This window comes from Ascidiella aspersa, chromosome 2 (genome assembly GCF_963924565.1).
Source record: "Ascidiella aspersa chromosome 2, kaAscAspe10.2, whole genome shotgun sequence".
Taxonomy (NCBI): domain Eukaryota; kingdom Metazoa; phylum Chordata; class Ascidiacea; order Phlebobranchia; family Ascidiidae; genus Ascidiella; species Ascidiella aspersa.
In genome coordinates, this window is record NC_139448.1 from 37,592,281 (window position 1) to 37,606,602 (window position 14,322).

Genomic DNA, 14,322 nt, shown 5'->3' on the forward strand with positions numbered 1-14,322 from the left:
TTAGGCTCAATTCCGATTACCTATTTAGGAAAAGCATAAAAACTTTAAAACTTGAAATCGTCTGCAAATGTCGACCTAATTTTTTTACATTTTAAATCTTTTCGTGAGAAGACTTTAATTGTCATTTGTCGAGGTATTTTGGTTTGTGTGCAACAAGAAAAAAAACTTCTCCCACTTGTGAAATCACGTTTTGCGGTCAAACTTCCTTTAATCCGAGTGGGACGGCGAACGGGCGCGAGTTTAGAAGGCCTTTGGGCGCTCTGCCATCGCCGAGATTCGACGTAATTGCCAGGTTGGCAGTTTTGGAATTCTGCTAATTGTTGGCTTTCAGAACACGCGAGAAGCCCGTTGTGACACACAAATAACCCGAATGTGACATCACAATCACAGGATTAAGATTTGGGCCGATCGCGTGCGTTTGCAAATGACAGGGCGACAATTAAAGCGTGAAAATTTTTGACATGAAAAAAGCTGAGGATTTAAACTGGAAGGTGCAACGTAAACAAGCTGGAACACTTTAATTGGGCGCCGCCATAATTGGCCTCTTACACTTGATCTTAACCTTATTTAAACCAAAGCTTCTCAATATTTTTTTAGCATAACAGCGAAACTTTGCCGACCCAATTATCTTCACTGAACTTATTGTAAGATTAAAGTGGATAAATTACCAACAAGACATTAAAATTAACAAGTTCGAATTGAATTATTATAAGACATCCGTATTAAAAAATCTTGTCCATAGCTAATTTTAATAAATTCAACCATATAATACTACTGCAGTCGGCGACCCAACCCAATTAAACACAAAAGTACAAATTTTTGCTCAAATTTTGCATTGCAACCCATGGGTTCAAGAAACCCTGACACTCTGGCAGTTAATTACGAAAATTTGCTGAAAAGTTTCAAAAGCCGAATATCACATGTTTTTAAATGGCCCGACTGATTTGAATTGCAAGCTCAAATTAAACACTCATTTCTCGGTAAACTCGGAAAATAATTTAAAGTGTTATCCAATTAAAACAACTGCACGTTTTATTATAATCACTTCAAATTTGTACGCATTGCAATAAAGCGGGCCATTTCTTTTCAAAATGCCCATGATTGGTTTGTCTCACGCAATTGGCTTCCCAACCGAAATGACCTTTTATTGCAGAATCGAGTATCACAATTCCATAAAGTGCTGGTTTAGCAGCCTTAGTGTTATTTGTTGTTGGCGTAAAACGTTTTACAAAGTTACTTGCACCATATCAAAAAAATTGTAGTAAAGCATCTTTATGGAAGGTAACTGCATTAAAACTAAAACAGTAACGTTTGTACTATTTATGAGTAAACAAGTAAATTATCTATTTAAATGTTTTGTAGACTAAATTACAAAGAGACTATACATATTATTTCAAGTTCATATAACAGATTAGCTTTAAAAATATAATTATCCAATATAAATTGCAACTCTATGTTATGCTGTTGAAATCAACTTCAACCTCGGTATATTAAATATCTTTATCTGTATTAAACTTAGCCTGCCACAGATTATAACCCCGACACGCCAAGAAACCGAACTAGATATATTATCTTGCTGAACTGAACTTAAACACGAACTTTCACCTAAACCCTTTATCTCTATTAATATAATCTTCCTAATACACTGAACACCGCTCGGCGCGCTTTGTTACGTCATAAGCATCGAGTCGAAGCAATGACCAGTGTCGGAATGATGTCTCCAGCAAAGCCGCGGTGTATTATCTACTCAGGCCGCCCGTTGAAGAACTATCTTGGCCCGAGGCGCATCAACGCGATTTTAGAAAAAATCCGTGTGCAAGCAAACAAGTTAGCGGCTCGCGCGTTGCATTGTTTCGTCATAGGCGTGCACGCCGTGGTACAATGCCCTTTGCGGGTGACCTTATTGTTGCACCACAAAGCTTCGCGGACTCGGTAATCGGTTTCATCTTTCGATTATTTTCGATGACCCGTCACTGACCAGTTCAGAAGAGGGATTTTAAATCACCCCCGAGCCTTATTTGTAGATTTTTTCAGCTGATAGTCTTAAATTTGACATTTTCTGCAATTATTTTGACGCTTTTCCGTTGTTTATATATTTTAGTGGGCAGTTAGCCGCCTTGGGGATGAAACTTTTCTTACATTTTAACATTTTTTTGTTACATTTTAACGAAACAAAACCATTGGTGCTGTAAAGGATATTCAATATTCCAACTATTTGCTGTTTTATATAGATTAATGGTTTGAACGGTCAACTTAGTGTTTTTAACAGTCCAAAAGAGGGATTTTAAATCCCCCCCCCCCCCGAGTCTTATTGTAGATTTTTCAGCTGATAGTCTTTAAATTTGACATTTTTGGGCAATTGTTTGACGCCAAATAATCGCTTTTCCTTTGTTTATATTTTTCCACTGGTCAGTTGGTCGCCTCGGGCGCTAAAACTTTTCCGTGTTAACCAGCGTTCTAGGATCTAGTGGCTAAATTTAGATGATCGTTGTTTTGGCATTTAATCGGCGGATATATGTTACATTATAACGCAACTGTACAGGCTATTGAATATTTTTTATAATAAATTTACAAGCTTGGACATTTACAATCAAACTATTTTCTGTTTTAATAAGATTGATGATTTTAACGGTGAACACAGTGTTACGTAACTTAAAAAAATTACTATGCATTAAATATATGTCTATTTATATACAGGCCTAAATACAAAATAATATTAAGAAGCTAAATTCGAACAATACAAAATCAAATAGGCAGGGAACATGAAATCATAAATGCAAAAATAAAATATGTAGGGGTTTTGCAACCAGACAATCACTTATGCAATATGCATTGCGCCGAAGAGTTTAATGTAACTATACTTTTTTTGCATGAAGCTTATTAGTGCGTGATTTTCCTGTTAATCGTTTTGACCTTAATGCGACACAGGTTTTCCCTTAAAACCTGTTCCCCTTTTACTTATATATTGGCGCAAAATCTAACATTTTCAAGGTTAATTGCTTTATGACGTAAGACCTAACCTTTGTGACGCCATCTCTGGAAATGTACGTTTGTTCCGATAAAAGTAGGAGGAAAAAATCTTAACTCACCTCCAGTGATCTATTTATATGAAATTCAAAGGAAAAGTTTTATTTGTAAAAATTACCAGTGACTTATTCACATAGGTAAGATTTATTGTTTATGATTATTTGCTCTAAATTAGGGGTTCTTAAACTGGGGTCAATGGACCCCTTGGGGGTCCGTAAACTAGTTTTGGGGGTTCATGAAGGCCTAATTGAAATATTGATGTAGATTTAAGAAGTAATCAAATTTTCAATGTACTTAGACTCCATTTCACTTTCACATTTTTAGACCAAAATTTCGTATTGTGACGTCTATGAAAGACGTTATTTATGAAATTATTTTGCCTACCGTCTTTCGTGCGAAGCAAAAAATCACATATAGGGGTCCGCGGTAAAAAAAGTCAAAGAACCCCTGTTCTAAATTGTTTTATGTGCTTGTTATTTTGCACAATTCCGTAACAATCGAGCATTTGACGTCACAAATACTGTTTCCACCGGTCTTCCGGCTTTTATCAGTCCAAGCCGGTATTTAAAAGCAACCTGAGCGAAGTTTTCGGCCACTTATCAATTTACGTCAACAAAGCCGCAGGATTGTTACGTCACAGTGGATGAATCGACTGTTAAATAGCGGCCTCGAAATTCCGACTCGGGACCTGCAATTACAGCGCAGCAAATTTCCAAGTAAGCAGTCCTCTGTGAGGTAACAATCAAGTGGAACAAAGGGCGGGTTTTCGAACGAAGGCATTGTCACCTAATTGTCTATGACATTGTTTTTGTTTAAATCGCGGTCAACATGAGGCACTTGTGCGGTTTATCTGTGCAAGTGCAAATGAAAGTAGGTTTAAAGCGGGCTAGACATAATACTTCGTGTCTTGCACTAATTACAGCGGTAGATTTCGGGAATACCCAACAAAGTTTGTTTAATAAAGCTTTATGTTGAATCTGTCCTTGCCAGCAAAACAAAACACTGTCTGATGCGTTAAGATTCGAACAAATTAACCCCATCTTGTCGGAACTATGTTTAACTGTAAGCAAGTCCATTGGTCCCCTCTTTGCAAAAAAACAACAGCAAAAATCCTAAAACCAACATGTAGGTTTAACTGTCACAACAACAATAAAGTAGTTTTTTGGCTGTTTAAAACAAGTTGGCTGTTTTTAAGCTGCAAGAATGGTACCGATGTGGTCTTCATATCACTGATGATGGCATTAGAAATTGCCGAAATGTTTGAAAATAAAGCATGTCGCTTTCAACGTCTATTTGGGCCGTTATTTTCACCATTAAACTTATGAACAGATCCGTATATAGTGTTCCAAGGTATTGTATTAAAATGGAAAATGTTGCTCAAATGTTTACCCAATTAAATTCAGTTGTATAAACCAATTTTAACGCGAAGCATATGTTTCTGTCAGGTTTTCGTGATTTATCTGTCCAGCACCAGCTATTGTTTTCCCAAATCAATATATACCTTCTAATCTGCATTGGTGGCAAGATTATATTTGAATATTTAAATTTTTTTATATTTTTTTAAAGGAAATTTGCAAAAAAGCAGATAATTTCTATGTATATGAGAAATAACAACAAAACATAAAACGAGTCAGAGAATTTTATCCTTAATGTAAAACTTATGCTTAATTAACGCCTCATTCGCATCAAGTTTATTGCGCCATCAGCGAACTTATAAAGAACTTAGAATCATAAAAGAACGTGATTTGAATATAATTTTGTCTTGCCCCACGATGTCTGCTTTCGATTTCGGTTTGAGTGTATTTTCGATTTATTGTCAAATTCCGACTACAAAAAGTCTGTGCATCTTCCGCTTTTATTTAATTAAATAAATAAATTATTTGTAGCGATTTTCGCAAACAGTTACAGTGTTCATTTTCCATTATTTTATTAAATTTAAAAATATCAGTTCAGTTAAATCTGTAAAACTTTTCATAATTATGTTACTTCTCTATTTAAAATGAAGCCTACTATAAAAGTGGTATTTACTTTCAGGTAAGGAAAAATACATTCACATATACTTGTACCACAGCTGTGATCTAGCCCTTCTAAAACCTTTAGATCAACTATGACAGCTTATTTATTATAGTATAGTGCACGGTAAGTCTGGTTTTGTCCTTATAATTAATAGTTTAATTAGGTTAGTCTGTTAAACACCTACGGTGCATTACCTTCCAAATATTCAGTTATACAAGTTAAAAACGATAATATCGAAAATAGCCTTAAAAGCGAGATATCGGTCGTTTTCAGAATATTTTAAAATCAGGTGTTTGCTGTTTTTCTGTTTGACAAATGCTCGCGAGTTGTCTGCTGTTAATTATTTCGTGAAATGCTCGTATCCAAAATAACATGCATGGGCAACCGTCGCGACTGTCCTTTCGGTTTTCTTGTCATAATGGTTTTACTACGTGAATGTTCGTGGGTTGAACATTGCAAACTTACAACGTTTTACCCAGTACAGTCTACTCGCATAGAAAGACCGGGTTAACACATTCACAGTTTGCAAACAAATAGGTTTTATTCTATTTTAGATATTTTTAGTCGTGTTATTAGGCTTTTTAAATTTTTTTAAATTTCATTGTTTCATACTAATTCTGCCAATAAATAAATTACAATCCATCCAGGTTTTTGCAACTCAATCCTAAAAGTTTTATCCTTTCAAAAACCAACATTTGCTCAGTTTGGTAATTTCTAAGAGGTAACACTGTCAAACCATTGCAATTGGCCTAAAGAAATTTGCCATTTAAAATCCTAATGTAGTTTTGTTTAGGATGTTATGTTCTGAAGTTGTGGTAATTGGACCAAGGGGCTTGTTCAACCTGTTTTTTGTGTCTGTTTTTATGTCATTCAAACTCCAAGATACAACCAGCCCATGCGAGCTGCGCTTTGGGACAAATTTCACACTTTTTTATTTGAAACGATACGTGAATCAAACTGAATCATGCTTCATACAATCTTTGCGATGTTATTACTTAACGTTGGTTAACGAAATCCAACAGAGTTATTTACTTCATTTATTGACCTGCTTGTAGTAAGGGCGATAAAATAACTTTGTTTTGTAGAGTGACGCCGATTTTATTCAAGTCTGCCACAAGCAGAAGAACTTTAAAAACTACTGTTATCATTAACAACATTAAATATTTAAAGAATTTTTATGCGAGCCACTTAAACGTGTACCGTCCCGTACTTAGTTTTGTTTTAATTTCATTTTTACTTTTGTTTTAATTTCATTTTTTTTAGTTTAACATTCAGCTGCGCCACTAAAAAATAATAAAATGTGGAGATCCTATCAGAGTTTTTTTGTAACGTCACCCGAATTATGACGTCACGCTTTTCAGAGACCCCCAGAGTGTGCACCCCCGGAAAGCAGGCTGAGAGTTGCGACATGAACCGTTATTCAACCTCGGCACGAGCACCCGGGTCACTCCAGGACCGGCGCCGCTTCTAGGAAAGCGCCTCGTCACAAACGTTATTGTTGTTACGCAACAGAGACATGCAAAATGATTGTGACGTAGGTGACCGGTGGTTTCAGTTGCGCAAACCAAGCCACTTTCCAAGTTTCTCACGCAAACCGAAAGCCAATATACAATGCAATTGAGTCTCCCGGACATTAGGGTTTACCATGCAATTTTTCTGAAGATTTCTTTACTAGTTTGCTAATCTAAAATTATAAAAAATGTATTTTCTAATATTCTTATATTTCAAAGCCCATACAGAAGAATGAAGAAAATTTAACGTTTTGAATATTTCTTTACTTACCGTACATGACATGTTGAAATAAAAAAGAGGTGTTCAAAACATTCACAAAATGCTACCTACTTCTGTAGGCCTATGGGCTTTGATGTTCAATTTAGGTCCAACTACAACCTTCAACCATTATGGGTAGAAATATTATTATATTGTTTTATTTTTCGGGAAGCCGGTGTCTACTATAAGTATTTTGACAGATTATTTTGGTTGTTTAAAGATTCGACCCACCTTGGGTCAAATCCATTAGTCAACATTTGTTTAATATTTAACCAGTAATAGTTTTTCAACCATTTTTCTAATGTATAAATAAAAATAGTTTGGTTGATTGCGAAAAATATTTTTCAATTAATTGTTTATTAATGTTAAAAGGACCGAACAGTGGCTGCTAGTAGAATTTTCAGCAAGAGAGCCATTAGTTGTTTAAGGTTGGCTCATTTTACATATTGATATCATCAATTGAATTCTGATCTTTTTTAATTTGTTAGTTTTACGCGCAAAATATTCTTAATATTTTTTTGTTATTGTTTTTCATCAATCTGTTATAGATTGGATTTTGTTCTTCTTCTAATTTGTCGGTTTTACGCGCCAAAAATTTCCAGACGAAAAGCGTTGTTCTTTGAGGTTGAAAATGCGATGACAAGTCTCGTCTAAACTTTTCAAAACTGCCTGTTTGCATTTTCGTACTTAGGTGGTTTGCGCACGGCTTTTTGCGTGGGAGAAGTTTAGCGTTTAGTGGCGACAAAAAGCGAATTGAATGTCGCGAATTTGACAGGCTGAAGAGAGGTAGCGGCCCGCTTTGATCTAATACCTTCGTTTTAAGTGTCGTAGATCTGTCCAGCACTTGCCTTGAGGCATGTCAGCCTGGCTCGGCGGCATTTTGCTTTTTGCCAAATCTTTGAAAGCAATGCTGGAATAACTGCTGGGTGCCAAGATTTATTACAAGTAATGACTTATTTCACATTACAGCAATCGTTGTATCAAGGTTTGATTTCAAACATATCCCGTTTTCGGCGTTTAAGACAAAAGTGTTTAACCTTATTCTTTGCTTTGTATTTTTCGCTTTTTTTTGAAACATATTCTGTAGTTTTACGACGCTGCAGAATCGCGTTTCGTTCAGTTTTATCGAATCCCTGTTTTTAGGCGTGTAAATAAATCCCGTTATCTGCATTATTATGTCATAAAGCGTCGGGTGTATATTGCCGAACAATAAATCAATTGTCATTCGAACGCCCAAAACACGTAAGTTTTCCAGTTTTCACACGCCCTGTGAAGCTATTTTGCGCTGGCCGCTTTTAAAGGGTTATTATTGACCTTAGACAACGCCTCAATACTTATTTTTGTTGTTGTCTTGCTCATGCTAATCCGAATTTACAAATAAACTAATTTTGCCGTAGGCTAATTAAAAGAACGTTGTAAATTCAACCATAAATACCTTACACATTACACTTACTGTGTTATTTTATTTCGTTAGTATAGTCTGGTGGGGTTATCTCGTTGCCAATCATACATTGTACAGTACCACATGCCAATATGTATTCCAACTTTTTTATTCTTTTATTATATGTATCCCAACTTGCTATGTTTTATGGTGTTTATACATAACTGGCAAACCTTGCGAAAAAACAAATTTTAATTAATGTAAAATCATGGCATCTAACCGTCTTTTTCCCATTTTATGCGTAATAATTTATGTTTTTCAAGATATAAGAGGTATAACTTAAAAATATCCAACCAAAATCAAGAGTTGATTTATTACAAAATCTTATCGGAAAAATTGCGCCGCTTACATACCACTCATGGGATTCAACCAAATGCAACGTGCGTTTGTTTATAAACCACTGATGCGTGACAGTATCCTAAATCCATATTTCCAAAATTTGGTTTGATTAGGGTTTTCTGGAAAATTTCTGTTTTGACATAAACCTCAAATGGAAATGGATGCGCTGATAGTTGAGCTGTTTGAAAAGGAAGCGATAAAGTTTGGGTCATTTACCCTCAAAAGTGGAATCGTGTCGCCAGTTTATGTGGATTTACGGGTTCGTTTATCGATGTATTTAATTTTTTAACAGGCTAACTACCTAAAAAATTAAAGTGGTTTAAAACAATCTATCATCACTAAGGAGGGCACTGGTCTAGAATCCTACCACAACGCACATCGTTTGGGTTAGGGTGCGGGTTAGCGTTTGGGTTTGGGTGAGTCAAGTAATATTGTTAAATAATAATACTTGACCCACCCTCCCCCAAACATTAACCGACAGCCTAACCCAAATGATGTGCGTTGTGGTAGGATTCTAGACCAGTGCCCTAATGGGTGCAGCGTACCAGAGCAAGCCTGGAAAATAGTAAATACACCCTTTTTGTGGCTATTTAACTGGCTAACCAAGCTATTGGATTAGTTTACTAAAAATGAAAACTGGTAAATTTAAATTGGCTATTACTAAATAACTTAATAAAATTAGTACTTCTTATCGTAACTTATCTGCAACCTCTTTCCACTTTTATTAGTTTGAATAAAATTTGATTGTAATTATATAAAAATAAAAGACTAAAGAGTTTTTTTTTAACGGGTTTTTACATTTATACCGTACCCAAAGTTATGTGACTTTATTTGTTTGCTATGTGTATATAGAATGTATCTAGTTCTAAAAGTTCACATGTTGGTTTCATTTAAACAGATTGTCATCGCCTACCCAAAGTTAATGAGAGACGTTTCAAACCTTCTTTGGAAGAAAGCTGACGAGGCCAGTCTGAAGTACGACAGCGTTTGTGGTGTCCCTTACACAGCCCTCCCACTCGCAACAATCATATCGGCCGATCACAATATTCCGATGTTAATTCGAAGAAAAGAAGCAAAAGATTACGGAACCAAGAAGCAAATTGAAGGAGATTGCAAAGAAGGTATTGGATTAAATTTAGCAAACTTTATGGAAGTGCAAACTCTTGGTATAGTACTTGAACAGCTGTTTTAAGGGTTTGCTTCAGGAACATTTAAAAAACTGCAACTAGTCTAGTGCATACATATTCCAGGTTTAAAACCAGTGTTCTAGATTTTTTCTCAGCAAAGTTGCAAAATTTTTTTTTAAGTTCAGGACTAAAATTTAGATTGTTTTATGTGTTAACTTCACTGAGCTAAATTTTATAATTTTGTTTAAATATCCTTTATTAATCCACTAAACACTAACATCATGTCTTGATATACTTCGTATTATTAGCATCTGTAAAGAGTTGTATCCCTTTAATCACTAAAAAACTCATCATTTATCAAATTTAAATAGTTTTTTCATCATAATATAATATTTATTGTTGATTAGGTTCAGTTTGCCTGATTATCGAGGACGTTGTAACCACCGGGGGGAGTGTTTTTGAGACCGCAAAGATTCTAAAAGAACACAAAGTCAATGTCAGTGATGCTATTGTTTTACTGAACAGAGAACAGGGAGGTATGCTTGTTAATTGTAAACTGTTAGCTTAAGACAGTCTTTTTTTAATGTTGCATTCATTTTATTATATAAATTAAGATATTCGATTTTTTTGCTTTTAACACAATAACTGTTATTGTAATTTTGAAATAAATATACTTCATGTTGTATAGTGTATTTGTTATATTTATAAGTAGGTACTTTAGTATGTTGTATATTTATTGCTAATATTTTTAAATTCTTTTTTGTATTGGTGACTTTGTAGGAAAATACAATTTGGCCAACAATGAAATAACCTTGCACTCAGTTTTGACCTTGTCAGGGGTCATGGATGTGCTTCTGAAGAAAGGAAAGATTACAGAAAAACAACAGGAAGAGGTATTTGTGTGAAAATTTAATTTAGCATGTCAAAAAGTAAAGATATTCTGAAGGTACTATAAGCATAGGGCTGTTCAAACAACACTTGTTTAGTTTGAGAAATTTATATATATATTTGGATGAAAATCCGTGATTTATTTTTGTCTATAACTTTGCATGCTTGTTTAAAGATAATTGAATATTAAATAAAACAGTGTAATTACTCTTTTGTTCTAAAATGAGAAAAACGTCTTTTACAAACAGGTGAAGAATTTTATTACGAGAAACAACATGAAAGCGAAACCTGTGAGTCCTCCGACAAACCTCACCTTTATGCAGCGCTCTGCTGCCACCAAGCAAGCAGTGGCTAAAAAGTTGTTTGAAATTATGGAACGCAAGCAAACAAACTTGTGCTTTTCAGCCGACTTGGACAGCTTTAATGAACTGTTTGAGGTTGTCAGCAAAATTGGTAACTACAAACTTTAATTACTAAAACGTTTTTAAAAGGTTTGTTTTTTGTTACATAAGCAAATATTATGTTTAATCAGGTAGCAAGCACATATTCCCTTTTAAATTACCGGAAGTATATATTCGTTGCATAAAACCGGCTTTATCTGCTTCTGTCCAAAAAGGAAGTAGAATGCTATACTAAAAAAACAAAAACAATGCCTGCTTTTATATTGATAGTATTTCTTTCTTTCTAGTATTTAAAAAAATAATTTCTGCTTGTACATATTTTTTTATTAAACAGTCAAAATTTTCAGATAATTTGTAGTCAGAATCTTTATTTTATATGGGAAGCTTTTCTAATAACAAAACTATTTAAGCAAAGTTATTTATTTGTTTGTGATTTTTTGTTAAAAAATTAAAGGTTTTAATACTAACATTAAAAAAATACCAATGTTTGATTTTCAGGAAAATATATTTGCTGTCTTAAAACCCACATTGATATTATGGAAGATTTCTCACAAGCAAAAATAGAACAACTTCAGGCTTTATCGAAAGAACTTGACTTTTTAATTTTCGAAGATAGGAAATTCGCCGATATTGGAAACACAGTTCGATCACAGTATTCTGGTAATTTTTTTATTTTATGATTTTTTTCTGTTTAGATTGTAAATCACCTATTTCTATGATTTTCAAACGAGTTTAGTATAATGTTAGACTTTTTCTTCTGTTATATACGCAGTCTGAAAAAAATTTATCAAGTCTGTTTTATTAGATGTGTATGTATTTCTCAATGTTAAGCTTATTGATATTTTTTACACTTGAAGTGAAATGAAACATAAAAGTTAATTCGACTATCCAATAATAAATCTGTGTTTTTGTTTTCTTGAAGAAAAAATACAACTAAATTTTGTATAATTATATATAGGTCTATGGCTACATTTTAAATTTTATTGTTGTTGTCTAGTTTATGGTAATTGAATAATTTTGATTTCTTCCTTAGGTGGAGTTTTCAAGATTTGTAATTGGTCAGATATCACAAACGCTCACGCTGTACCTGGTCCTGCTATAGTGGATGGATTAAAGAAGGCTGTGGCCGGCAGGAAAGATAGAGCTTGCCTTCTTATTGCAGAAATGAGTAGTGAGGTGAGGTTAGGTTATTAACAAACTTTGCTTATACAACGTCAAACCTAAGGTAAGCTTTTATTAGGCTTTATGTGGCATTTTTGGTACATTATCAAAGAGCAGTAAGTATACTGTTGCTGCCAAGCATTGTATGGAATGTAAAATTGCTCTTTCTGCAACTATTTTTTATGTTGAATGCCAGCGTTTCGATAACCTATTATTCAGGGAATCTTCTTCAGGGCAATATTATTGCAACAAGAAAATATATAGAAGGCAAACTATAAAAAATAAGAGTTTTCCTTTATTATTTGCCTGCTATAAAATTTTTACCTTATTGCAATATTAGTGCTCTGAAGAAGACTGCATATATAACTTGTCAAAACGTATGCCTAAGCGCATTTAATAATAAATAATAGTATTGTCATAAACAAGTTTTTTAATGACCTAATTCAATCCAAGTCCGGTCATTTGTATATTACACTCCAGGCCAAGACAAGTCAATCAAGAACAATGACTTGAGTGCAACAATGAGTGAATCAAGTCACAGCAAAGACACAGCAAAGACACAGCAAAGAGTGCTGAATGTATAATTTAGCGTTTTTATTTTTTAGGGAAACCTTGCTGACACGAAATATAAGGAAGCCACTGTAGAAATTGCTTCGAAACATGAAGATTTCGTTATTGGTTTTATTTGCACTTCCAAAGTATCAAGCAATCCAGCTCATATTCACTTTACACCAGGTAAGTTTAAAATAACAACAAAGCTGATGATTTTAGTGCAAATAATAAAACCAACATTGACTGTTGTAGTTTTTGCCATGCAACAGCTTTGTATTTTTATTTAAAACAGTTTATTTAGCGTAATAAGAGCAATCCCTAACATTATATTTGTAGGTTGGTACTACAAATACATATTCAGGGTCGCTACAGAGTCTTTAAATCGTTAAAATTCTGTAAATGTCTTTCAATAAAAAAAAAGAAAATTTGAATAACCATCTGTTTTCCCTAAATCCTTTGAATAGTATTTATATTAACTTTATGTGCAGTTATGGGTCAAAAAAGTGCGGTTAAAAAAACAATTTATAACTATTTAATTTGCTAACCATGGAATTTCTACTGTTTTATGTTAAATTATATTTAAAAAACATTGAACGATCCAATTTTAGGTCTTTAAAAAGAAGTTCGCTGCCTTTTTTGAATAAAATTCAACAAAAAATTATAAACGCAATGGTCAACGCAAAAAAAAAATGGTTAAACAATTGTTTTTTGACGGCAGTGTTAGAATTTGTTTTTAAAAAACTGTTTGGCAACTGTTCGGTTTATTACAGTGTTGTAAACAAGTCATTTTGAAATAACTTAAGTCCAAGTCAAGTCTTTTGCGAAAAATAACAAGTCAAGTCCCAGTCCAAGTCATCGGTTGCCCAAGTCAAGTCCCAGTCAAGTCATTATGAGAGCAAGTCAATTTCAAGTCATGTCATTGACATAAAAGTAAACGTTAAAACCCGACCGACTATATGAGCAACAATTTAACTAAAAAACAACACAAACGCAATATACAGCAATAAAAGTGTTTAATGTGCAAAACCTAAGATAGATTTTAATGAAAAATACTTAATTTAATACCAAGTTATTTGAAAAAATGACTTAAGCCCAAGTCAAGTAATTTGTCCAAAAGACTTCAGTCGGATCAATTCATTTTGTTGGTCAAATGAATTAAGTCAAGTCAAGTCATTAGGAAACAGTAACTTAAGTGCACTTAAGTCTAGTCAAAGACTGTAGTCATTACACAACACTGGTTTATTAACACTTTAAGGGTATTCAATACACAAGTTGCGGTCAGGCATAACTCATTATCACAACCCCTTTTTCCTTCTCTCCAATAATAACTCCCAATTATTTCCCCACAGGTGTGAAACTCCAACCGGGCAAAGATAATCTCGGCCAGCAATACCTCACTCCCGATGACGTCATAGGCAAGCGTGGTTGTGACGTTATCATAGTGGGGAGGGGGATCACCGAAAGTGCGAACCGTATCGAGGCGGCCAAGCAGTTTTCCATCGCGGCGTGGATGGCTTATAACAAGCGATTACATTCGAAATATAACTGATTGAAAGTGGTTGAGCAATGCTGATTGCCTCTTAAGGCGGGGGTTCTTAAA

General features: G+C 34.2%; 1 protein-coding gene across 1 annotated transcript; it reads left to right on the forward strand.

Annotated features, from left to right (window-relative positions):
- The first annotated feature begins 8,691 nt into the window (after nt 1–8,691).
- LOC146165602 (uridine 5'-monophosphate synthase-like) lies at nt 8,692–14,322 on the forward strand. The gene is made up of 9 exons (XM_083382250.1): nt 8,692–8,852; nt 9,492–9,714; nt 10,128–10,256; nt 10,501–10,613; nt 10,857–11,061; nt 11,508–11,669; nt 12,043–12,185; nt 12,776–12,905; nt 14,072–14,322. Exons 1-9 carry the CDS (start codon nt 8,745–8,747, stop codon nt 14,269–14,271), a joined length of 1,413 nt encoding a protein of 470 aa, XP_083238376.1. The 5' UTR covers nt 8,692–8,744; the 3' UTR covers nt 14,272–14,322.

Bases quoted from the DNA above. Each gene is read 5' to 3' on its own strand.
- LOC146165602 (XM_083382250.1), top strand. From the start codon at position 8,745: ATGGAAATGGATGCGCTGATAGTTGAGCTGTTTGAAAAGGAAGCGATA. The intron at 11,062-11,507 runs GTAACTACAAAC...TTTGATTTTCAG, and splicing joins TGAGGTTGTCAGCAAAATTG to GAAAATATATTTGCTGTCTT. The intron at 12,906-14,071 runs GTAAGTTTAAAA...ATTTCCCCACAG, and splicing joins TCATATTCACTTTACACCAG to GTGTGAAACTCCAACCGGGC.